This window comes from Esox lucius, chromosome 12 (assembly GCF_011004845.1).
Source record: "Esox lucius isolate fEsoLuc1 chromosome 12, fEsoLuc1.pri, whole genome shotgun sequence".
In the NCBI taxonomy this organism is placed as follows: domain Eukaryota; kingdom Metazoa; phylum Chordata; class Actinopteri; order Esociformes; family Esocidae; genus Esox; species Esox lucius.
The window spans coordinates 5,628,607-5,653,940 of NC_047580.1; the positions used below are offsets into that span (position 1 = coordinate 5,628,607).

The window sequence follows — 25,334 nt, forward strand, 5'->3', positions numbered from 1 at the left end:
GGAGGACTGTGAAGGAGAGGAAGCTGTTCCTGATAAGGAGGACGGTGAAGGAGAGGATGCTTATAAAACAGAGGGGGACTATAGAATGGAGATGGATGAATGGAAGGTTAAAGAAAAGCAGGAGGAAAGGGAAAAGGCTGTGATCCTTGTAGAGTCCATCTCTCTGGAATATCTGGAATTTGATAAGTGTAGCGAAGATTTTCCTGAATCACCCCGGCCTCTGAGTGAATCCAGGAACCTCACTGCTAGTGAGCTCCTGCTCAACAAGTCAGTCATGGGACATTGGGAGTTTGTGTTTTTTAATTACAATTGTGTTACTGTCAAGTGAACTCATTCAGTTGTGTAACCTTACCTCGTACTAATTTACAGATGAGTTTGACAGATATAATGGTCATATTAGTATACATGTATCACGTGTTGTCTTTCTCCTTTATTGCAGCATGTTTGATAATGATGAAATCAACGACTCCGACAAGTTCTTTCAGTCTCTGCCGAGGCCTCTGAGACTGCTGTTTGCCATGTACAACACCATGGTGTCAAAGTCGGAGATGCTTTGCTACTTCGTAATAATCCTGAACCACATGGTGTCAGCCTCGCTGCTCAGCCTGATCCTGCCCATCCTGATTTTCCTCTGGGCCATGCTGTCTGTGCCAAGGCCAACCAAGCGCTTCTGGATGACCGCCATCATCTACACAGAAGTACGTACAACAGACACCTCCAACACAGGGATACAGCCAGCTCAATAAGTATTGGCCCCTTTCATGATATGATGCAATAGTGAATGCAAAAAAGAAACAACACAAACAATCGGTCACATTTCGGACTTGAAGATGAGAGGGGGCAATGAGTAGAGTATTTTTCTGAAAAACATAGCTTTCACAATTATTGGCACCCCTATAATCAGTATTTCATGAAGCCTCCCCTGGAGTGGAGAACAGCACTGAACCTCTTTCTGTAAAGTCTGAAAAGGTTGGCATACAGTTATGGAGGGATCTTGGACCAGTCCTCCATGAAGCACATTTCAAGATCCTTGGCAGTCTTTGAATTGAGGTTTTCAATTGGATTCAAATCCGGAGACTGAGTTGGCCTTTGTAAAACATTGATTTTGTGGACCCTCAAACATTTGTGTGTTGATTTTTCTATATGTTTGGGGTCATTGTGTTGTTGAAAGATCAATCCAGTGTCTGTGTTCTTCTGCCCATCTTAGGGTTTCTTTTCATTGGGCAGATTAACAATTGACTGACAAGTTTCAGAAGAACGTTCTTTGTTTCTGGCCATTTTCAGCCTGTAATCTAACCCACAAACGCTAATGCTGAAGATACTGAAACAGTCTGAAGAAGGACAGTTTTATTGCTTCTTTGTCAGCACTATAATTTTCAGCAGTGCTAAAATAATTGCAAAAGGGTTTTCTAATGGTCAGTTAGCCATTTAAAATATTAAACTTGGATTAGCAAACACAACGTGCCACTGGAACACAGAACAGAGTTTTGCTCTTAATGGGCCTTTATACGCCTATGTAGATTTTCCATTTTCCAATAGTCATTTACGCCATTAACAATGCCCACACTGTATTTCTGATCAATCTGATGTGATTTTAACAGATTAACAAATTGATTTTCTTTCAAAAATGTTCAAAACCAATTTCCTGAAAGGTTACAATACTTATTGACTCTATGTTGATTGTCTGGCTGGTTGGTTCATTAATTGATGTTGCCCATCTCTTCCAGCTGATTGTGGTGGTCAAGTATTTTTTCCAGTTTGGCTTTTTCCCCTGGACCACCTCTGCCTACCGTGGCATAAATGCGGAGCGGCCCTTTGCTCTGCCAAACATTCTTGGGGTGGAGAAGAAAGATGGCTATGTTCTTTTTGACTTGATACAACTTCTGGCTTTGTTCTTTCATCGCTCCATTCTAAAGGTACTGCTGGTTTCTGTGTTACATCATGTTAAAGACACTGAAGAGCAAGTTCTCAGTACTACTTATTTTCTCCACAGTGCCACGGTCTTTGGGATAACAAAGAGGTGGAGATGCCAGACTTCTTCAAAAAGTTAAAGAAGAAGACTGAGAAGAATAAGACGAGTGAGGGAGAAACACCAGGGGATCACCCAAGGCGAAGACTGCCCTTCCTCCCTCTACAAGCTTCCACTGCCTCTTTATTTCACAGGCGGGGAAAAGCAACGTCCACAGATGGTACATAGCGGTGAACTCAGTGTCTTAAACATAGTGCTGTCAGTGGGTCTGTGGGGCTTTTCATTCATCTCTTTAGTCTGCACATCATTTTTTATATCTTTTATCTGTTCTTTTTTATGTTGTAAATTAAAGCACCCATCCTATATTCAGTTGTTTGTTTCTTCCAATAAATCTGGTTTGATACAGAATTTAAGTATTGAGGTTGAGATGGCGTGTTGTTTGGACAGAAGAGAAAATTTACCCGGTGTGAATATACTGGTGGATATTCAAGTGAAGTCACTTGATGGAAATTCGTTGTTCTTTCAGGTGGTATGCAACTCAAAAAGCAGCACTCGAAGAAGAGGAATCGCAATAAAGTGCCCCTGACCAGGAAGGAGAGGATCAAGAAGCTTATCAGAAAACGAATGCTTGAGGCTAAAGCTGCTATCATAGAAGTGTGAGCATTTAGAAATGACTGACATGTATTACAGATGTCTTTCCAGTGTCTAACAGTGGTTACCAAACACGTCGAAGAGGCAGCATTTGACTGGACATTAATGTATCTTTATGTACTTGTTTTAGGATTCAAAATGCATGGATATTTTCTGCCATGACTGCCTCTTGTCTTTGTAGGGCCCTGCACATATATCTACCCATCAGGCAGTTCTTCTACGACATCATTCACCCAGAGTACAGCCCAGTGTGTGACGTCTATGCGCTTATGTTTTTGATTGACGTGGTCAACTTCATTGTCATCATATTCGGATACTGGGCTTTTGGGGTGAGTACCTGTCTGGTTGTTTTGGAAAACTGTTGCTGCTAATTGACTGAAGTGGATATCTCTTACTGTTCACTTGTTGTGTCTGGACAGAAACACAGCGCTGCCGCGGACATCACAGATGCTATTGGGGAGGACCAAGTCCCATCTGCCTTCTTGGTCATGTTGCTCATCCAGTTCGGCACCATGATAGTGGACCGTGCTCTCTACCTCCGCAAAACCCTCATGGGAAAATGTGTTTTCCAGGTGGTTTTGGTGTTTGGAATCCACTTTTGGATGTTTTTCATTCTCCCTGGGGTGACAGAGAGGTCAGAGTCATGGTTAATTAATCCCTGTTTAGTAATAGCATGAATTAACATTTTTGAATAAAAATAAGCTGCTTATTTACGTTTTTTGGGGTCTCTGATGTTCTAGGAGATTTAACATGAACCAGGTGGCACAGTTGTGGTACTTTGTCAAGTGCATCTACTTCGGCCTCTCCGCCTACCAGATAAAGTGTGGCTACCCAAACCGTGTGCTGGGAAACTTCCTGACAAAGAACTACAACTACCTCAACCTGTTCCTCTTTCAAGGGTACAGCCAATGTTCTGTGATAGACAAGCAATGGAAGTTGAAAAACATACACCTCCTAGTGCCTTTAATCAGAACATCTCATAATACCAGTGTTTTGGATTGTCCCTGTCTTCTCCTCAGGTTCCGCCTGGTGCCGTTTCTAATAGAGCTACGTGCAGTGATGGACTGGGTCTGGACTGACACCACCCTCAGTTTGGGCAGCTGGATCTGTGTCGAGGACATTTATGCCAATATTTTCATACTCAAATGCTGGAGGGAGTCCGAGAAGGTAACTGGAATACTGATCTGCCAAAGGCTGATAGCAGTTGTCATTTCCGAAATTCACCTCTGTAAAGAGTAGATAAAAAAAATAGTGGATGGTAAATCACTGGTAGAATTTCAGCGTCTTCATGTTTGATATCTATTCATCAATCTATCTGTCTGCTAGACTGATAATTACTGTATGAAGAAAAATTGTGGACTAATAACTTTCAAAACATTTATAACAGAATTTTGTGGATTATTTAAACAAAATTATTCGCTGCCAAAGTAATACATTGTTACAAGCAGGCTACATGTTTGCATTGAGAATAAATAATGAAAAAAGTATGAATGTCAGTAATTAATTATGAATACATTAAAATACTAAGCATACAATATCCTGCATACGCATTAACCTGTGGACATTTTATTATTATTATTATTTGAACAGAAATACCCACACACCCCAGGACAGAAGAAGAAAAAGGTGGTTAAGTATGGAATGGGCGGCTTCATCATATTCTTCCTCATCAGTGTCATTTGGTTCCCACTCCTCTTCATGTCATTGGTCAAGTCAGTTGCTGGAGTAACCAATCAGCCTCTGGATGTCTCCATTCAGCTGAGCATAGCAGGATATGAGGTAGAGAAGTCCCCATCAACCCGCTGTCTTTTTATTGTTTTGTAAAACTGTTAATGTCATTGATGCTAAATGATGATGTTCCTGCTATTTGTTATTTATTTCTCAGCCATTGTTCACAATGAGCGCCCAGGAACAAAACTTGGTTCCGTATTCACAGGCAGGCCTGAACCGGCTCACCAACCTCTATGCCACTCACCCAGTACGTGTACTCCATCTTGTTACAACAAGTTCACAGGAACTGTGGAATCGACCAGAAGGACCTCTGACATATTAATTTTCTCCTCTCACAGTCAGCGATGCAGTTCCTTGTGAACTACATGGCAGAGGACATTGTCATTGCTAAGATCAAGAGTGATGCCAGTCTGCTGTGGAGCATCAGCCCTGCCAGCCGTGACGCTATGATCCATGAACTCAGCAATTCCACCCACATCTACATGACCTTGCGATGGGTACTAGTCAGGTATATGCAGGACCACAGCGCCACTACAAAGAAGGGTTGGATAAGCCTGTGTCTGTTATATGGGAATAGGGGGTTTAACTGTGCTAAGGCTTGGGGACCAACTGGGTGACCTTGTGTTGTCTGTAAGATTTGCAGCATAAACGTTGTCATAAGAGTAATGGAACCTGTTATAGTGGTTGCGACATCACTTGTGTGTACATGTTCCGCTCCCCAGGAATGCATCTCTGTCAATGAACGTGGAAACTGTGGGGGAACACACTGTAAAGTATGAGAGCCAGGCCTTGAGGGACCAGATAGTTCAGATGCTCAAAGGGACACGAAGTGACGCAGTGTGAGTCTCATCCTCACAACATTGTCAACATCTCATCAAAAGTCAACATTACATAACTGTCCTAACTCATCAACTCTCTGAAACTAGTTGTAGAGGCTTGTACTAGATTCAAAAGTCAACATTACATAACTGTCCTAACTCAACTCTATGAAACTAGTTGTAGAGGCTTGTATTAGATTCAAAAGTCAACATTACATAACTGTACTAACTCATCAACTCTCTGAAACTAGTTGTAGAGGCTTGTATTAGATTAAAAATATCCCCAAACTAAAAATATATGGTTGTACTATGGCAGTGTTGATATGTGCCAAGAAGTCCTTCTTTCTCTTTGCTAGGGTCATTGAGTCTCTCCTTCCCAAGTTCATCCGAGGTCCCGGAGGACCTGAGTCCAAGATGGCCACTCGCCTGGAAGTAGGTTAGTGATCCTCAACTATTATACTGTACATGTTAATTTCAACCAAAACATATACTTTTGTATGCATGAACCTTAACCATCAACTGGAGCTCATGGTCTGTTTCACTAACATTCAAACGTCCCATCTGTAACACCCAGAACACTTGGATCGGCCCGAAGACCTGAGGACGTTCTCTTTCTTCCGGCCCCTGTCCATCAAACTACAGAGGGCAGCAGAGAATGGAAGTGTAGAGAGGGATCAATGGTGGATGGTGGAGGAATGCACTCCTGGCCAGGGGCACATCCAAAGCGGCTGCCACAGCATTGAGATACTGGTGTTCAACGACAAAGTCAGCCCATCTAGCCTGGGTGCTCTAGCTGGACAAGGGTAGGTTAAAAAGCTAGATTAATTTTTGAGAAGACTATCCCTTTACCTTGGTTTGTTTTCAGCGCTAAGTTAATGATAAATGTTCTGTTGTCTCCTTCTCTATGGAATACCCTATGCTGCCTGCCTGTCCCTGACCTTCAACCTCATACGACCTATTGCGCCATTCCACCATGATGTGGCAGAATTGTGGGCCTGTACATGTCCGTGGTGCTAGTCGTTGGAAAGTTTGTCCGGGAATTTTTCAACGGGATATCCCGTTCCATCATGTTTGAGGAGCTGCCGTGTGTGGACCGTGTGCTGAAGCTCTGCACAGACATCTTTGTGGTGCGAGAGACCGGAGAGATGGAGCTGGAGGAAACACTGTTCGAGAAGCTCATCTTCCTGTATCGCTCACCAGAGACCATGATTAAGATGACCAGAGAGAAGAGTGACTAGAGAGCACGCTGACATTTAAAGAGGACAATTCGTTTTGGTCATATTCCTACTGTACAATGCATGTATTTTGAAATCACTGACTTGTAATTACAATTTTTACAAAGGAATACCATAGGTCAGAATCATAGAAATGTGTTCCTAATATAAAATACATTTTAATTGAAGTTTTGGACATTTTTAACTTTACACACACCAAGAAACTGCTGTTTTGTTAATCTCATTTTCTTTCACACTGTACTTATATTTAAATTAATAAAAGCAATGCAAAGTTCAGTGCACTGAATGTGAAGTTATAACTTGTTTAAAAGAAGGCTCAAAAAGTAATCTAAAGACAAATCCATAGCTTGAATGGAAAAACCTTTTCTAATCATTTTCTGTCTGGATTTTATCGAAACAGGCAAAATCCAGGTAAACGAAATGGCCCCTGAAGAGCCACTGAGAATTAATGTTGACAGGTATGATAGACCTTTAAAATACAGGAGTAAACAAAAAGAATCTACAAGACGTCACAGAAATGAACCAGGCCGGCATACCAGTGTCAGTATTACTGAAATATCCTGACCTGCAAAAAGCATCTCTGTGCCCTTAGCACCTGGCCATCAGTCCCATTGACTTCCCCTAACTGTTAACTAACCTAAAAATGTGTAAAAACTGTGATTGAAACTGTAATCATATTCATAAATACAGCCTAATAATACCTAATACCTTTAATGTACAGTAAGGTAATTTTAATGAAGTTATATACAGTATGTTGTCTCAAATGAAGATAAAGGTCATTTAACATCTAGCACAAATCACACTCCCAAGGGAACAATCTTGATTTCTTAATAATCAAAGAAAAAGAACAATACAGAATCAGTGCATCAATAAGCAATTATAGCAGACAAGTCATTTGTATACAGGCATTTTAATTTAATTTCAGATTGAGAAAAACAAATATTTCCATTACACTGGGTGCCCCAGTCTCCACAAATCGAGATACAACTCATTTTCATGCATATTCCAACAGATGTTGGCCAGGACGGTGACAAACCCTCATGGCCCTGAAGAACGTGACTACATGATGTATCAGATCCTGCAAAATGAAGGGAGAACATGTCAAGTTTGATTAGACACTAGTTTATGGTCTGGTACTAATACTTGCATTTATATGTGCTAGTTGCTGATAACTGCAGATCATAAACAGTGACAGTTCAGACAAATTAAACAATTTGGGTTGTCTTACTGTGTTGATCTGCAGTCCTATAATGTTCTATATCTCTATTCTAATGACAAATCACAAGCATCCTTACTTGGCAGCTGAAGAAACAGTAAATCCAAGAAAATCAAATAAAAGGCAAGTGTAATGGTTAAAATATGTTAGATTAATGAAAATATTTGAATACAGGAGTAATTAGTCATTTAAATACTTACATGCTATTGCCTTCGGCTTATAGACTTTGACGCTGGACTCCGCCACCTTCAGTGCCTCGACTTTGAACTGGGGTTTCAATGCCGCACGAACAGCACTCGCGCATATAGCAGAGAAGCGAATGTAGCTGCAGAGAAACACAGTACCATTATGTCTTAATTATCATAACCACTGTATATACTATTACATTTATAGTTAAAACACCCCACACATTCACATTGTAGTAATTCAGCAGACGCACTCAATAGCGAGTTGAAGTTATATCATCTTATAATAACTACATAAGTGGGCCAAGTAAAAACACAGTAAAGGTAATTACACTTTATCACGCAAAGTTTTTTACAGAAATATAATCTGCCCCCTACACGGGAAAAAAAAACACAACGCTATCTATCGGACGTTAGTGCTTGTTAGCATGTCGATTGACTAGCAGCTAACAGTAAGCTCTGACTACATTCACCTATTTTTCACCTGAACAATCCAGATTTTTTTTACTTCTTTAAGTACATATTTTAAGCTGATGGCCTTACAATCAACATATACAACATATGTAACGTTAGGGGATATATATACAATTACTTTACCTAAGGCCCGCTTGTCTCCAATATGCAACCATTTTGCCAGTGATGATCCGCTCAAGGACAACTCAGACGCGCAAACATTCGTGCGTAATGACGTCGTAGTTTTTACACTTTCCGGGGCGGGACATGTAGTCTACGCTTAATGATTGACGGAAAAGCAATGCTTTTTCAAATTACTTGAGAGTTAAATACATGTTTATTTGTGCTATATTGTGTCATTGTAAAAACCAAGGTGCACGTTGTAATACTATTCTATGAAAAATACTATTCTAGATGTTAATGCGTGTTTTAGTTTTTTAAGTGGTGGAGTGCACGGGCCAGGGAGGGATGCATATACTTTTGCCACCAGAGGGAGCACCAATTGCAATAGGGAAATGTCGTTTCTTTCTTAACTGTCTGAAAAAGGAGAGCGAGGTTGCTGTCAAGTCGCCGGCTCCCAAGTCCAGACAAAACTGTCTAAAACATGAAGATCTGGACATCAGAACATGTATTCAAGTGAGTAATTTATACATTACCACAATAGTTTACATTATGTTTATTTTATGGTTGATTATTTAAGTTTACAGCTTTTTGCTATGTTAGCAATGCAGCGCCCGCCGATAGCTTTGACTTTAGCCTTCTGGTGTGGTAATGTACACCTATAATAACGCTTTAAATAACTTTTCCGAAACCCAACATATTCAGAAGTTTTCCATGGTTTCTATAAGTGGTTATAGTTGAAGACAGCCAGCCATCATTTTCCCGTTACTAAACTGAACTTAACGCGTAGAGTCGGCTAAGCATACTAAGCACATTATGCTAGCTAACTATGACATCAGTGCATTCCAGCAGTTTCCAGTATGAATTTGCTAGATAACTGGCAGAATGCTAAGGTATTCATGTATTTTGTCTATAGTAAACTACTTGTATAAGGTCATGTGAACACAGTCATACACTGTAGCTACCAATCCAATTTTAGGAAAGTAACATTCTTTAACGTTATGTACCGGCTAACGTTAGCAATATTAGCCAATAACGGTTATGTAACAGTCCAACCCAACACGGAAGAAAAGATCAAATGTAAAGCAGTAGCTGAAATTTCACTGACAGCAGTGTTGCAACTATGGAACACATTTATTAGTGGTTCACGCTGTCTGAGACTGGAACGTATTTCTATTCCAGACCTGCGTAGCTAGCAATATATTTTGTAGAGCCGGAACTGTATTGGGGTCATGTTTTTTCCACCATAAATATATTAAGGGCATAATATTATTTTTTTTAGAATTTACAGTAGTCACAACTGCATCAAAACGGATCATATTTAGACAAAGCTTCTAATTTACAATAAAAAAAGAAACCTGGTCAAGGTCATACAAGTACATGTGTCTTACTGAAACCACACTCAGTCATTATTCACATTTACAATTGAGTAATTTAACAGATAATTACCCAGTGCAACTTACATGAAAACTGTTGTTAGTGACTTCCTGAAGTGCACACATTCACCTTGATAGACTGGGCATTTGAAGCGTGTAACCTTTCCAGTACTGGCCCCAAATTCTAACCTCTAGGCCATCTGTTGCCTTTACATCCTGTGGGGGCTCCCAGGTGGCACAGTGGTCTAAGAACCAAGCCTTGAACGATTTTTATCTGGTGAGTTGTTGGGAAGCCCCATTGATGATCAACATTGGCAGCAGGAATCTCCTGGCCTTGCCATTCAGTGGCTGCTCCCTTAAGCAGCTTGGGCGCCTGAAACGCTAACCCGAGGTTGTCATGTGAGTGTGCCCTCATTAGCCTTAACATTTGTGTCTTTTTCTTTGGACCAGCAGTGTGGATATGCCTAGGAGGAAGGCTTTTTGCAATTTTAAACTGTGATGATATGACTTTTGGGGAAGGGGAGTGTCACAGAAAACCGATAAAAGGTTGACAATGTATTACTTTCTGTCCCCCGGTACTCCCCACAGTCACCCATGGGAGACCGTGACCAAGGCAGCCATGCAGAAGTATCCCAACCCCATGAATCCCGGCGTGGTGGGGGTGGACGTCCTGAACAGACACGTTGACACACAGGGCCGGCTATGCAGCAACAGACTGCTCAGCACAGAGTGGGGCCTGCCCTCCTTGGCCAAGACAGTAAGTGTTATGTTGTATGGCATTTTACTGTTTCGAGATGTCAGTACTGTTGCATCTCTGCCTGCTCTATACACTAATAATAATTGTCCAGTACAGTGGATGCATTTTCCCAATATTGCAACTTCTACAGATCTCCCAATAAGTGCTTTGCTGGTCAGTCACCAATCCTAATGCAGATATGTTGTCTTAACTTCTATAGGTTTGCCTCACACACAACCAACCAAAGCCCTTGCATTTATCAGTAGTTAGCTAGCAACACACTGTGGTAGTCTAATGATTGAGCGTTGCCATGACCTCAGCTCTTTTTAACCTTCACTGAAAGTTGTCTCAGCTAGAAGGTCCACATTTGGCTTGCGTAGTCAAGACGTCATTACGTTGTCGGGTAAATATTTGTTAAACCTTGGAACTTGTGATTCAACAGATTTGAGCATGTTTTATTTTGTCTGTGATGTCACGTTTGTATGTATGATAAGGATGATGTTATTTACGTCATGTGATTTTTCTCCCAGCTCATTGGTATCACGAGAACGAACACATACATTCAAGAAAATTCAGTAGTGGATCCCAAGGAAAAGACATTTGAGCTGCAATCTTCAAATGTAAGTTTTCCTCTTTTGTTGAATGTATTTTGTGGCCAGTGTAGTACCCCACCGTTGATGACACGTTCTTTGCTTTCAGATTTCATGTACTAATATTGTGTCTGTGGACGAGAAGTTAACGTACAGGCCTCATCCGCAGGACCCCCAAAAGTATGTGGTTCCTTGTATGTTTTGATGAGAAGGTTATATACAGAAACATTGATTAAAACTGTCTGAGTTTCACAGCTAAACATTTTTCCCCCTGTTTGTCTTTGTATTCAGGACTATTCTCACACAAGAGGCATTGATTTCTGTTAAAGGAATTAGTCTGAGCAGTTACCTAGAGGGTCTCATGGCCAAAACAATCTCTGCAAATGCAGGCAAAGTAAGTGTTCTCAACGCATACTTGCCTTGGGCAAAATATAAGTATGAATATATAGTATGAAATAAAACAATGTTCGGCCCTGACATTTCGTGGAATGTGTTTAGGGACGAGAGGCGATGGAGTGGGTCATCAGGAGGTTAAACACAGAGATCGAGGAGCTGGCAGCAACTGCACAGGCCACCATCCGCATCCCCATGGCTGCAGCAGTCACAGAGAAGTGATTGACCGCCAGCTGGATGGACCTCAGACATTCCCCTGGAATTGGAGAAACCACATCATCTCCCAGCACAACCGCCGCCTGGATTCACCCACTCATTGTCTGTCTGCAGGAGGCCACCTTCCCTCAGTGGACTGCCGGCACAAGCAGGATACACACTGTCGGGTACACAGAACGAAGCTGATGACATTAAAAAGGGTCGAAGCAGGTTGCACATGAGTTTCATGGGATTGTAGTCTTCAAACATTTTGAGTCACACCGTGCCTACAGGTCATCTGGTTTATATTTATTCCCCTCCTGCCCTCTCGTTTGATATTCTGAAGTGAGCTGTCTAACGTGTTTCCTCTGTGACTTGAACATTCAGTTATACATCATTCTGTGTTGCCTATGCAAGCCATGTATTTACCAATCATAAACAGGCTTTTTAGTAAGGTTCAAGGAACAGTTCACTAACAGAAGATAAACTAATATTGTTTGTGGGTCTGTTCTATTTGTGAAGTGTTGTAAAGTTCCTGTGTTATGTATTTAATAATGCAAACTTGAATTTTAAGTACTTTAACTCTTTATTGCACTTATTACCAACACTGCGTAACAAAAGCGCTACCATTGTATTTCCAATTTTCAGAAATGTGGATATGTTTTGGGAATTTTACTATTGGTTCTCTGTTAACAGTTAAAATGTAGTAAGTCATTGGTCCTGCAGGGTGCAGTCAATGAATATTGAAGGTCCAGTCATTCTGATTCCTATGGAAAAAAGACTTGAGTAGACCTGTAATATTTTATTTTACCTGCAATGAATTCTAAACATTTCTGAAAAGGTTAATTTTCTCTAGTGGCTAATTAGGAAGACATGCTGATTGGTTGAGGGAGCTTATATTTTTGAGCTCTCATTGACTGATTGCTGTTTAAAGTACAGCAACATGATCATCCATCTGAAACTTCCTACCTTACAAATAAATAACTGGTTTAAAAGACAAAACAATTATCACTCAATTAAAATAAAATTACCAATTGCACACATGTAGTTAATTGATTGTGATTGGTGGGGATCTGTCTGAGACAGAGTGAGGTCACTTAGACAACAAGGTTAAATCACTTTTGAAGAAGTTTATTTTTGGTGCAGCTTGGCTATTTAAGGAAGGTGATCATGTGTCTTGTTCCCCTTTAAGCAACCTTTAGGAAGTGTTGCTATAAAGTAATATTAAGCAATCTTGCTGATAAAGTTACTCATGACAATTTCATATGTATTTTGTACATCACCTGATCAACATGTGTCTTCTAGTGTTTGTAGTAGCACTCATAGATGTGTTGATGTAAACAGTGAAAATGCTTGCCAGTTATTGCTGGAAGCATTTCAATCGATTGTCACTCTGGGACCATATAGTTGTTTGAATGTGAGTGTTGTTTAAATCAGTGGTTCTCGTAACACTTCTGGGGACACAGAAGTTTCAAAATTTGGTTGTACTCCAGAACTAGTTGACTTGAATCGAGTAGTCAAGGGCTTGATAACTTCTTAACTACAAGTTGATTCAGGTGTGCTACAGTAGCTCTGAAATACATCTAATATATTGAACTAAAGGTCCCCAGGAGAGGGTTGAGAACCACTTGGCTTTGATTTGCTTGGTGACATTTTACAATGAAGGGTTAGCAACAGTAGAGTAGCTGATTAGTTGTTTAACCACACCTTTTGAAAACAGAAGCAGTTTGGTTACAAAGCTGTACTTGAAAAATAGGGAAAAGAATGTATTGAAATTAAGAAAGTACATGAGGTCACTATACACTTCAATTTAAAAAAACAAAACAAAACTGGAGAAGCCAGTTGTTTAAGACTGATGTGTTATAGTGAGACAACAATTCTGGTGTGCATTTAGTTTTTTTTATAGAAAATCTAGCTCAATTAGACTGCCATTATCTAGCTCGATTAGGTCGTGTAATTTAAATTGTCTCCAGAGTCTGCCACCCCAAAAATGAATATAACATTTGAAAAAACAGACACAAATACACAACTTTTCACCTGAATACATTTGTTTTATATGAAGGGGCCAAGGCAATGACTGTAATTGGATTGAGGATTGCAGGTTCAAACTGTTAATGCAATGTTTCATATGTGGCCATCCTAATTTGAATTTATTTCATTCAAATTACACTGAACAAAATTATAAACGCAACACTTGTTTTTGCCCTCATTTATCATGAGCTGAACTCAAAGATCTAAGTACACAAAAGGCCTATTTCTCTCAAATATTGTTCACAAATCTGCCTAAGTCTGTGTTAGTGAGCACTTCTCTTTTGCTGAGTTAATTCGTCCACCTCACAGGTGTGGCGTATGAAGATGCTGATTAGACATCATTATTATTGCACAGGTGTGCCTTAGGCTGGCCAAAATAAAAGGCCACTCTAAAATGTGCAGTTCCATCACACAGCACAATGCCAGAGATATCGCAAGTTTTGAGGGAGCGTGCAATTGGCATGCTGACTGCAGGAATGTCCACCAGAGCTTTTGCCTATTAATTGAATGTTAATTTCTCTACCATAAGCCGTCTCCAATGGGATTTCAGAGAATTTGGCAGTACATCCAACCGGCCACACAACCGCAGACCATGTGTAACCACACCAGCCCAGGACCTCCACATCCAGCATCTTCACCTCCAAGATCGTCTGAGACCAGCCACCCGGACAGCTGCTGCAACAATCGGTTTGCTTGCCAAAGAAAACCGTCTCAGGGAAGCTCATCTGCATGCTATTCGTCCTCATCAGGGTCTCGACCTGACTGCAGTTCGTCAGCATAACCGACTTGAGTGGGCAAATGCTCTGGCACTTTGGAGAGGTGTTCTCTTCACGGATGAATCCCAGTTTTCACTGTACAGGGCAGATGGCAGACGTGTATGGCGTCGTGTGGGTGAGCGGTTTGCTGATGTCAACGTTGTGGATCGAGTGGCCCATGGTGGCTGTGGGGTTATGGTATGGGCAGGCGTGTGTTACGGACAATGAACACAGGTGCATTTTATTGATGGCATTTTGAATGCACAGAGATACCGTGATGAGATCCTGAGGCCCATTGTTGTGCCATTCATCCACGACCATCACCTCATGTTGCATCATGATAATGCACGGCCCCATGTTGCAAGGATCTGTACACAATTCCTGGAAGCTGAAAACATCCCAGTTCTTGCATGGCCAGCATACTCACCAGACATGTCACCCATTGAGCATGTTTGGGAGGCTCTGGATCGGTGTATACAACAGCGTGTTCCAGGTCCTGCCAATATCCAGCAACTTCACACAGCCATTGAAGAGGAGTGGACATTCCACAGGCCACAATCAACAACCTGATCAACTCTATGCGAAGAAGATGTGTTGCACTGCGTGAGGCAAATGGTAGTCACACCAGATACTGACTGGTTTTCGGAACCCCCGGACCCCCCAATACTGTAAAACTGCACATTTTAGAGTGGCCTTTTGTTGTGGCCAGCCTAAGGCACACCTGTGCAATAATCATGCTGTCTAATCAGCATCTTGATATGCAACACCTGTGAGAGTGGATGGATTATCTCGGCAAAGGGGAAGTGCTCACTAACAGATCTAGACAGATTTTTGAGAGAAATAGGCCTTTTGTGTACATAGAACACGTCTTAGATCTTTGAGTTCAGCTAATGATTAATGGGGGTGTTGCGTTTATAATTTTGTTCAGTGTATATTCAGTTTGATCAAAAGCATGATTATCAATGGTTCAGAAACCTTTATGATCAATAGCAATGTTTTTTTTGCACTGCTGTCTTATTAAGGGGTACATTCAAAACTACAGCAGGATTTATCCGGACGGAAACTGTAGAAGGAAATACCATATGCACCGCAATACTAGTTGCAAGAATACACAGTCCATAGTTGTCCATTTTGGACCCCTGCTGCAACACCTTGCATATTCACTAGATGTCGCTCCAAATCTGAAACTTGCTCTGTAGCCATGGGCACATCTGGGTGCAGTGATATATGAAGTTGAGTAAACACGTATCGAACATTTTAAGGCTATATACATTTTTCAGTTGACGTTAAGGCTGTGCCAGTGTCAAACGCATGTTAGGTCGCGGTTTTGGCCTTTTTAAACCAACGCTCTAATATTTTAAAACTGTTGACCAATAATTGTTTTAAGTCAAATTAATTTGCTTGCACTTATATTGAAATACTTGATGTGAGTTCTATTATATTTGTTAAATAAAATAGAAAGTTTGGGCTGTGTAAAGCTGTTTTTTAAGAGCGTGGAAATGAAATCTATTCAGCCATGATACGCACAGCTATATTATTTGAGCTACATGGTCTATGAATCAGACATATCAAACCCATTTCCAAAGCAATTAAAGCTGTAAAAAATGATGTGATGTCATACCCCTGGTATACAGTGTGTATTTAATATGGCTGAGCTAATTACCATTCAGCATTTAGAAGAGACCATATTCCATGTGTATTACATTTCTTGTACTCAGCACAAACTTCTGGGCCCTGTACATAAACGGTCTCTCGGGGCCCCTCCCCTCTTTATTCAAGATTCAAATATTTTCAAGGGCCCCTCTACACACGGTCCGACACCACTACTTGTACTCCTGCGGTAAAGATAGTTTCAGATTCACACATTCGACTACTTCCCAATACATAAAAAACTGTCTTTGGTCTACTGACCGCCGAGTGCTGAGTGCCAGACAAGGTTATATCGACATGCTGGAGGACAAGGTACTTAGGGACGGGGGTTAAAGTGCAGTCCTCTGAAGGATGGCTTTTTACGATACAGCTGGTAGCTTACTTTAAATGTAAAAAAAAAAATTGACATTAATTTCAAATCGCATCAGTATATTCTAAATTACATAATTTAAGAGCCTCAAATTAGATTTATCTAACTGTTGATCCTAATGTGCCTGCAATCTCTCTGAGATTTTTTTTTGCAGACTTAGGGTGGCCTGTTTCACTTGCAATTTGACCTTTGACTGCATGTTGTGGGTTCACAGCAACATCTTCCAAATCCAAATGCCACATCTGGAATCAACTCCAGACCTTTTACCTGCTTAATTGATGAAGAAGTAACAAAGGAATAGCCCTTACGTGTCCATGAAACAGCCTTTGAGTCAATTGTCCAAATAGTTTTGGTCCCTTGAAAAAGAAGGGGCTACATATTAAAGAGCTGTAATTCCTAAACCCTTCCTCCAATTTGGGTGTGAATACCCTCAAATTAGAGACTGCACTTTAAGCCCATATTCATTATTTAACTGTAACTTGAATTTCTTTTTGGTAAACAGACAAAATAACAAAACCTGTGTTGGTGTCCAATTATTTATGGACCTAACTGTACGTTCACAAAGGTTTTGTTTGGAAAATTAAAGCTCAACACAAATAAGAAAATGCCCCTTCTCAGTCCGTTGGAGGGTGTTTTGCTTTCCCAAATACTATGCGAGGTGTGATAGCAGTTTCTAAAGTTCAAACGATTTACGAAAATGGTAGATAAGACAGTTGCACAATTAACAGTTTATTCACCATTACTTTGTAACCGGTGTACTCTCTCCTTGCAAGAATAATCTCTAAATTTATACAGGACAATCATCAGTACTTAAAGGGGGAAAAGGTGTGTGGTAAGATGCTGCATCGGTGTCCTGTGTCAATAAAACACATTCCCTTTGTTCTATTACTACCTAGGATGTAACCAAGGGGCAGGCCGTCCTCCCCAACATTAAACCAAGGGCCTTGTGGGTAACCTTTTTAACTCTAAAGGGACACACAGCATCTGGACAAGTAACAGATACACTTATGGTTTAAACTGATAGACAGATTAATGGATCTCCTGAGACCATCCAGTGATGACCATAAACAAATTTCAGATCCCCCTCTCCTACATTCCTTTTCTTATCCAAACATGGGGACTCAGTACCTTTAACTAGTAACCCATTTATACATGTATAGGACTAAGTATACATCAGTTCAAGAAATGTCCCTGACAGAGGACTGTTCGGCCCTGACCAGTGTGTGTAGTGTGTCAGGTCTTTCAACGTAATCGTGATTTTAAAACCCTGCCACCCTAACAACTTCCTTCCTTGTACCGGCGCCCGCAGCAACTGGCCATCTGTCTTACACAGACAAACAAGTCTTTACTCACATTAGGCAAGCTCCAAACTGTTAACTAAACAGCTGTACTCAGTGCTTCAGCAAATCTGGACGATAGGTTACTAGTGGCAGAGTCCAAAGAGCACACACTCTGCAAACTTTGCAGCTGCTTTCCCACATTTAATCACTGGGATTTCTGGTAAACCAGGCATGATTCGGTGTCATCAAATGTAATTTTTAAGTCTAGATCTGGAGTCAGCCGTATCCCGTTATGTAATTCACCGAAGCTCTGCACTTGCCTACGCGTGCTGGGGCTGATGGGTTGCTATGGATACTCTTGTTCCAGCACTGAATCTAGTCCAATGACTGGAAGCGTCCGGTCTCTTCAACTGCATGCTCCAGGTGTCACCCTCGTGCCTGAGGTCACTAGCCCATTAGAGGAACCCCTGCTCAAATTACAGGGAGTTACAATTGGAAAACATTTGTTATGTTGTGGCTGATGGTGACACATCTGCCTGGTCTCCTGAAGGGTTACTGTCCAGAAGGGTTTTGCTGTCTACCAAGCCCCCCCACATAGTTCACAAGGGGACACGTAATGGACAGAAACAAACGGTGACTGAAGAGATCACTGATAGACAGATTAATGGATAACCCAATGATCTTCTGAGACCATCCAATGATGACCATAAACAAATACCAGATCCCCCTCCTACGTTCCTTTTATTATCTAAACACGGGGACTCAGTACCTTTAACTAGTAACCCATTTATACATGTATAGGACTAAGTATACATCAGTTCAAGAAATGTCCCTGACAGAGGACTGTTCGGCCCTGACCAGTGTGTGTAGTGTGCCAGGTCTTTCAACGTAATCGTGATTTTAAAACCCTGCCACCCTAACAACTTCCTTCCTTGTACCGGCGCCCGCAGCAACTGGCCATCTGTCTAAATATATTTTAACCATAAGTGTTGTGTTGAGTGATCATCCAAAAGGGAACTTATTTGGGTTACATCCATGAACCCAGTTCCTTGAGTGAGGCTCATTATAAACATATATTGTTGTACCTTGTTCTCTCTCTCTGGGAGGGGACCTTACCTTACAGATCTTAAAGCACAACCACCGTCTGTATTGGCCCACTAATTTTAATTCAGAACAACTCAAGCTGTCCTAACTGGGGTGAATGTTTTGGGGAATACTAAGTAACATTAAACTTGGTTCAACCAGGTTGCCCTTGAGTCTGATGAGATTGTAGAGATGTGAAACTAATGTGATTTTTCTGGAAATGTTATCATCACAAGTTTTGGCAACAGCAGGAAAATGAAACTGTTGTTCTTCTTTCTGCTGGCCTAAATGTATCTAAACTCAGAACCCATTCAAGGCATTTTACACCCAAAATGACTGTTTCTGCACAGATACTTCAATCCTCAACTTTTTCACCTGCATGCATATTAACAAGACTGGGTAAAGGTTGAAATTGTATTGATGGTTATTAACCGTTCCCACTGGGACATGAGGATTTTCAGGATAACTGTGCAGTGAGAGTTGAGTTTTAACACTGCTTAAGAACCACCGTTTGTAAAATATGAACAAAGCAGTGAATAACTACAAACAAACATTTTGTCATGTGGTTTAGAAGCTATTTTCAATGGTGTGACCTGGTGCCCTTCTGCAGTGAATTACCTCAACAGTTTGTCCTCTTGGAGCGACATTTGCAAGCAGTTATGCTGTTAAAAAAAAAATGCTTTTGTAACTTTTGTGAAGTTGGTCATTTCCAGTTTGTGAAAGTGAAAATACCAGCTGGACGCATTCATATGATTTAATTGATGGCCTAAAATGAAGTCAACTAAAGTGCACTGATCATAATTGTCAACAAATTATATTGTTCCAAAACTATATCAATGCAATATATATTATCATGTTTTGTTGTTTCATTTCCTGGTGAAAATACTGTTATCAAAGTAGTTTTCAAAATAGGTAAGTTCAGCTCCGAAGAATTCAGAGCATGGGGATGATAAGTATACTAGTAATTACCAGTTGGACAGGCATTTAGATTTTATGTGGTAAATAACAACTTCCTTAGTTGTAATGAACATAGCTTTCTTACCAAATGAAATCATTTCTACAGATGCTTATTCAGACACCCTAACCCTAATCCCCAAAAGAGTATTGTGTTACTCAATTACAACTAGTTCTTTCATGGTTGGAGTAATGTGGACTAACAGTCTCTTAATTCAGTAATAACCCATCAAGCATATTGGAATATCTGAAAACATTTTTTATAAGCAATAGTTGGAACACACATTCCTAGAATGTCAATGAAATCAGTTGTACTTAACATTGTCAAGTTATCTCAAAACAAATATCTTGTTTTTATGAACAGTGTACTGTAGTTGTGTCAAGTACTAAAATTTCAAGCTTTGTATTCATAAATACTGATTGTTGGTACACTTGTAGCCACAGATAGTCGTCCTCCAGTTTGCCATAGCCCAGATCCACTGGTGTGCTAGAGAAAACCTGTTTGGTCGTCAGAGTTCTGACATGCATGACAGCATGAGTAGAAACAGGTCCAAACGTCTGGGACCATGCTGAGTTTACAGGGTTTCTTGATGAGGGTAAAGAAAGTAATTCTCTTCGAACATTATAGCATTTCCCAGAAACTAACAAATAAACTTTACATTGAAATTAATTTCTAATCATGCGGTATGGAATTATATTAATGTTGGCGTTGATTGTATTGTGTTTTACGCAACTTTAATGCCTGCAAGAGAAAAAAGCTGATTCATTATCCAGCAGTGCTTGTTAATCTTTGTAAATCAGTGGGTTATCCATTGCCATAATGAGGCAATGTGTACAGTAAGTGTAATTTAAGTTGAAATGGTAGATTCAAGTTGTTTCTTTTGATATTTGATCAACGGAATAGGAATAATAGATGTGGCTAGTGATAGTTTTACATGAATATCTGAATTATTATAAGCAGGCATCACTTCAAATGGGCATATAAACCCTCTTAAAAATACTCTCTTTTTGGATATGGAACCTCAAGGTCTGATGCAATAGACAGAAAACCCTGTGGAAGAAAAAAACATATTAATGAACCTGAAATAGTTTTAGTCCATCATTTCTGATCGTGAAGTATACCTCTGCCTTAGATGGACTTTGGTGACAGTAAAGATACAAACACATGTACAAACAAATTACCTTTGAATTGAAGTGATTTAGCATTTTGTATAATTTACTTAATGATTTCAATTATGTTGTGTTTCTGAGGGAGCTTAATATTTGTGAAGCAAAAGACAAGACGTCACATTGCATGGACTACAATGTTTTTCTAATCCAACAAACATTATCAAATAACCATAACCATTTATGGAACTACTAGAAAAGATAATTTAGGCGTGTCTGGGGCTGGTTTAAAAGATAAACATATGGATGATAGGAAGTCAGATACAGACCTGCTGGACCTTCAGCACGGAGTTAACAAAGTTGAGGGACCGTATGGTGGGTAAAGCAATTCCTTCCTTCAATTTGGCTGCAACAAACACCCAACAGGATTCAGGTAGTTATTACAGGAGGCTAGTCATTATGCATAGACTTACATAGTGCTTTTGTAGGTTCATTAAGAGTATGCTATGAAAACATGTGCTTTGACAATGCTTATGGTCCATATATACAGGTCTACTAGGGTCTAATACTTTCTTTCAGGTATACATTTAAAACATACCATTCAGTACAGATAACACTGAAATCTTCATCAACATGTTCACACCTTTTTCCAGAGCCGCAGTCTGCAAAAGAGTGATTGATTCCAACATTTGGTTTCTCTTGACTTAAATGAACTGACCCACAGTGTAAGCCACTGAACGTCATTTGCAGCATTTTCATATCCTACCTGAAAAGTTCCAATTTCACTTGATGCAAGTGTCAGGGTAAAACTAAAAAACAGAGTGTTGTAACATTTGGTGAATTTATAAATAAAATACATTTCTAATTTAAGAGGAACTGAAACTCTTCAACGCCTACTTTTTTAGTTCCATCAGGCCTTTTAGTTTCCCCTCTGAAATGTATACCTTCCCACTAAAAAGGGAGTCCTGCAACAGAAGAATGGATTAGAATAAAAAAAGCCAAGGACATAATTAAGTAAAACCAAAGACTTAACTTTTACCGGACAAGCAAACTCACAGCATTGAGTTTAAAGAGTGGAGTCAGTGTTCTATTTGGCAGGATGGCCAAAGCTTTAACAGCACCGGGAAAATCAAGTGTCACCTCGCCAGGCAGGAAGGAAAACATTGGAATTTCTCTGGCATACACCTCCAGTAACATGAGCATGTTGGGGAAGAGCTTGGGAAGCTGTGGGTTTATAAAGGGTTACGTTATGTTAAAGGGAACTGTTTCCCTATCTAACAACACAGTCCTTGAATTCTCCAGTTGGCTTTGGGCATGTACAGTATCAGCAGTGTTACTCTACCTGAGGGATGAAAGGCCCAAAGTAGCTGGTGTTGAGGCGCAAAGGAGAGGTTGGTGGGATCTGAGTTGAAGAGGAAGTGAGGGGATGTGTGAAAAACAGAAGTTCATCAGCAGCTTTCCACTTGAATTGAAAGTGAAATTACAGTGTTTGACAGAATAACAAAAAGACAAACACACCATTTCATCTGTAACTGTGATGTGAAGGTGCCCAGTGTCGAAGTAAGCATATGAGGCAGAGTTAAAACTGAATTCCGACAGGCCCAGTGAGAGCATGAAGCCATCGTCCTTCGGCAGATCAAAAGCCTTGGCTTCAAAAGGAGGCTCTTTGGGACTCTTGATACTGTAGAACTCACCCTGGAAGACAAGCGTCTGTGACTCTGAGCAACGACCGTACAGATGCAAAGTACCCTCCAAAGTACCCACACTATTCCCTCCATGTAACACAGAAATATTGGGTCAAGTGTCTATTCATGTCATGCAACTCTACCTTCAAATCCAGACCAAGGCTTGATGAGCTGATGAGCGGGGCGTTGGTCAGGGGTACATCCAAAACTACAATAGGATCTATCTGGAAGGACACTGCAGGGGGAGAGAACAATACCATAACATAGGAATATTTAGTAGCATATAATTAAAATGTTTTTTTTACATACATCAGTGGTAGACAGATTTTTATTCCTTACTGCAATACCTTGCAGTTCAGTTAGATATTGCTCCAAATCTGCAACATGCTGATCAACCAGTGGGCATATCTGTGTGCAGTAATACAAGATCATGCAGTCAGTTGACATAATTTTTATATTTACTGATATAAGAAATATATTTTTAAGTGAATCCATTAACTCACCTTTTCCTCAATTAGAGCTTTAATACGACTTTTAAAACAGTCCACAAATGGCTGGAAAATCCAACTATTAACAAAATGGTCAACAAATGATTAATTGAAATCTATATCTATCAGTTTTCATGTTGGGTCTTTATTTCTCTTTCTCATTAATTGCAAAGATACATACCTAGCTCCTCCATGGAAATTAATTGTAGCTGAGTTGATCCTGGCAGAACAGTATTTACTTAAGATGGACATATGTCCTTTGTCATCACTCCCAATATCCACCAACAAGGTCAAGTCCAAGTTGAACACTGCCAGGTCAAATGAACCACCATCAGTTCTACCAAAATAGAGAATGGGAGAAATACATCATATTATTGTACTTTGTATTTGAGGCATCTGCCTCAAAGCAGAGTAGGGTCACAGCAGTGGGGAGCAAAATCCCCCTTTCTATTCTGAAAATAGGAAGAGCCATTCAGAGAACAACTCATTTTTATCTGATTGGTCCTAAATAGAATGTATTTCATCGTAAAGGCTTCTCTGTAAAGAGGTAGTTATTAATCTTATACAGCCATCAGTAGCTTTCTCACCAGTAAATACAATATACAAATACTGCATACATCAATATTATACCTGATTGGACAAAAACTTGCACCAATTAGGCCAAAGATCACCATCACTCACATGATGCCAAATGTTGTGTGCCAATTACCCCTCACGGCAATGCTCAAGCCATTGATTACAATCTTGAGTCCCGAGCCTTCTGAGAAGTTTACTGAGGGCTCTGGAACATCACATGAAGACACAGAGATTCTATGGAGCAGAATGATGGCGACAATGTCAGTGCTGTACAGTATCAACAGCAATGTTTTAACAGAACGTACCTGAAGACTGCAAAATAATATTAAACCAATGCTAATTCCTGGTATGTTACCACCAAAGCACACAATGTATTTAGCAAGTATTTTTTTCTTTGATTTCATGAATAAAAAACACCATGTGTACCCATCAAGGACGTATTTCACTGTTCCAAAACCAATGTAGACACCACCTGTGACATCGGGAACTTTCATACTTAGTATCTTCTCATGCATCCAATCGGTCCCAATGTGTGTCCCTGGAGGATAAAACAGTATAATAGTTGTTGAAATGTGCATTCTCTGGTTGTGGTATTTTTACTCAAGATTATTATTGAGGGAAAAACATTTTCTTACCATATTTAAGTCCTTTACTTGCCAATACGGCCTTTATTGCAGGATTCAGACCAAAAGCATGGTTGGTACAAGGCAGCAGAAGTATAAGGAATAGCAGCATGCTTAAGGCCCTATTTAGAGAAATATACAGTATTGTTCCTCTGAAATGGTCCAGCTTTCATAAAATAACATGAACCACATTTAAGTTACAATAATAGCATATCCAGCAGATCAGAAATTAAAGACAATTTTGTTTTGAATGATTTGCACACTGCAAAAAAGTGTGTACTATCTATCTGATTAGTAGTGAGTAGTGGCTTCTCAAACATGTCCAACATTACAAACAAAAATCATTACAGTCGAACAAATTCAAATTCAAATGAAGATTTATAATCACTTAAGATGTTTTAGTGCTTTCTACCAGTATTAGATCATATTGGACAGAAAAAAACATTTGGTAAATTGACTACACGTAAATAAGTTATGAGGGATAATCATTTAAGCAGAAGGGGAAATGTATTTGTCAGTTCACTGTAACATATGGACTAACTTTAAGCATTCTAGCTCAAGAAATAATGCAATTTATTGTCATATTAAATAAAACATAATGTAAGTATATTTATCTTAAAATATATAAAGTATATGCACAGACTATTAATGGATGAAAACTGAAATGAAGAATTTACCTTGGTTGATAAAGTTCTGATTTAGGCTGCTGTAGTATTGATTACAGACTCACCATGTGATTATCTTATATTTATATACGCTACACAGTAGCTTCCTCATTTTCAAGTGAAACTGCTGAACGCCTATTGGTGTGTGGTGAGATATGCTGTTGACAAGTAGAGCGTGAAAAACAGGAAACCATTCTGTACATGTCTTATGATAGTTAGATTTTTTGTCTGCTTCATACAATTTTCAAAAGCAGGACTTCCCCTCATTGTATTCCCATTAGTGTGAGACAGCATTGGACAACTTGTAGGTCTGTCTAGATACAGTAGCAGACATTCATTTATTTTTGTCATGTCCTGGTGTGGCAGGCCTGCCGTGGGGTGAGATCCAACGCCATCTGT

At 40.0% G+C, this 25,334-nt stretch overlaps 4 protein-coding genes across 4 annotated transcripts in view; 2 read left to right on the top strand and 2 right to left on the bottom strand.

Moving 5' to 3' along the window:
* si:dkey-11f4.7 (piezo-type mechanosensitive ion channel component 2) overlaps positions 1–6,680 on the top strand; it is a 28,544-nt gene extending 21,864 nt beyond the window's left edge. Inside the window, exons 27-42 of the mRNA XM_020051969.3 lie at positions 30–267; positions 440–698; positions 1,728–1,916; positions 1,994–2,189; positions 2,496–2,625; positions 2,802–2,949; positions 3,040–3,254; positions 3,361–3,519; positions 3,640–3,787; positions 4,211–4,399; positions 4,506–4,598; positions 4,690–4,859; positions 5,074–5,190; positions 5,526–5,605; positions 5,744–5,972; positions 6,155–6,680. Coding sequence (XP_019907528.3) covers positions 30–267; positions 440–698; positions 1,728–1,916; positions 1,994–2,189; positions 2,496–2,625; positions 2,802–2,949; positions 3,040–3,254; positions 3,361–3,519; positions 3,640–3,787; positions 4,211–4,399; positions 4,506–4,598; positions 4,690–4,859; positions 5,074–5,190; positions 5,526–5,605; positions 5,744–5,972; positions 6,155–6,407 — 2,813 coding nt within the window. The 3' untranslated portion in view covers positions 6,408–6,680. The remainder of the gene's footprint in view (positions 1–29; positions 268–439; positions 699–1,727; positions 1,917–1,993; positions 2,190–2,495; positions 2,626–2,801; positions 2,950–3,039; positions 3,255–3,360; positions 3,520–3,639; positions 3,788–4,210; positions 4,400–4,505; positions 4,599–4,689; positions 4,860–5,073; positions 5,191–5,525; positions 5,606–5,743; positions 5,973–6,154) is intronic.
* Positions 6,681–7,295: 615 nt separating this feature from the next.
* Positions 7,296–8,502, bottom strand: atp5f1e (ATP synthase F1 subunit epsilon). The gene is made up of 3 exons (XM_010897719.5): positions 8,403–8,502; positions 7,821–7,945; positions 7,296–7,482 (listed from the first exon to the last, which is right to left on the bottom strand). Coding segments are annotated over exons 1-3 (159 nt in total). The 5' UTR covers positions 8,435–8,502; the 3' UTR covers positions 7,296–7,480.
* A 280-nt stretch (positions 8,503–8,782) lies between these two features.
* prelid3b (PRELI domain containing 3) lies at positions 8,783–12,238 on the top strand. The gene is given in 6 exon segments (NM_001303713.1): positions 8,783–8,894; positions 10,343–10,511; positions 11,021–11,110; positions 11,190–11,260; positions 11,372–11,474; positions 11,579–12,238. Coding segments are annotated over 6 exon segments (582 nt in total). The 5' UTR covers positions 8,783–8,862; the 3' UTR covers positions 11,696–12,238.
* A 7,791-nt stretch (positions 12,239–20,029) lies between these two features.
* Positions 20,030–25,053, bottom strand: bpifcl (BPI fold containing family C, like). Its single transcript, XM_010897716.4, has 16 exons — positions 24,948–25,053; positions 24,283–24,392; positions 24,074–24,185; positions 23,753–23,881; positions 23,253–23,408; positions 23,087–23,150; positions 22,931–22,991; positions 22,727–22,818; positions 22,417–22,593; positions 22,241–22,300; positions 21,955–22,122; positions 21,796–21,863; positions 21,665–21,707; positions 21,497–21,560; positions 21,228–21,304; positions 20,030–20,842 (listed from the first exon to the last, which is right to left on the bottom strand). The coding sequence occupies exons 2-16, from the start codon at positions 24,380–24,382 to the stop codon at positions 20,783–20,785; spliced, it is 1,431 nt and encodes a 476-aa protein (XP_010896018.2). The 5' UTR covers positions 24,383–24,392; positions 24,948–25,053; the 3' UTR covers positions 20,030–20,782.
* Between the last annotated feature and the right edge of the window lie 281 nt (positions 25,054–25,334).

Excerpts from the sequence above, each read along its gene's own strand:
- bpifcl (XM_010897716.4), bottom strand. The coding sequence starts at position 24,382 with ATGCTGCTATTCCTTATACTTCTGCTGCCTTGTACCAACCATGCTTTT. Across the intron at positions 22,123-22,240 it reads TTGGGCCTTTCATCCCTCAG|CTTCCCAAGCTCTTCCCCAA; the intron begins GTAGAGTAACAC and ends ATAAACCCACAG. Across the intron at positions 21,561-21,664 it reads GTGAAATTGGAACTTTTCAG|ACTGCGGCTCTGGAAAAAGG; the intron begins GTAGGATATGAA and ends ACTCTTTTGCAG.
- atp5f1e (XM_010897719.5), bottom strand. The coding sequence starts at position 8,434 with ATGGTTGCATATTGGAGACAAGCGGGCCTTAG. Across the intron at positions 7,946-8,402 it reads TGGAGACAAGCGGGCCTTAG|CTACATTCGCTTCTCTGCTA; the intron begins GTAAAGTAATTG and ends GTTTCTCTGCAG.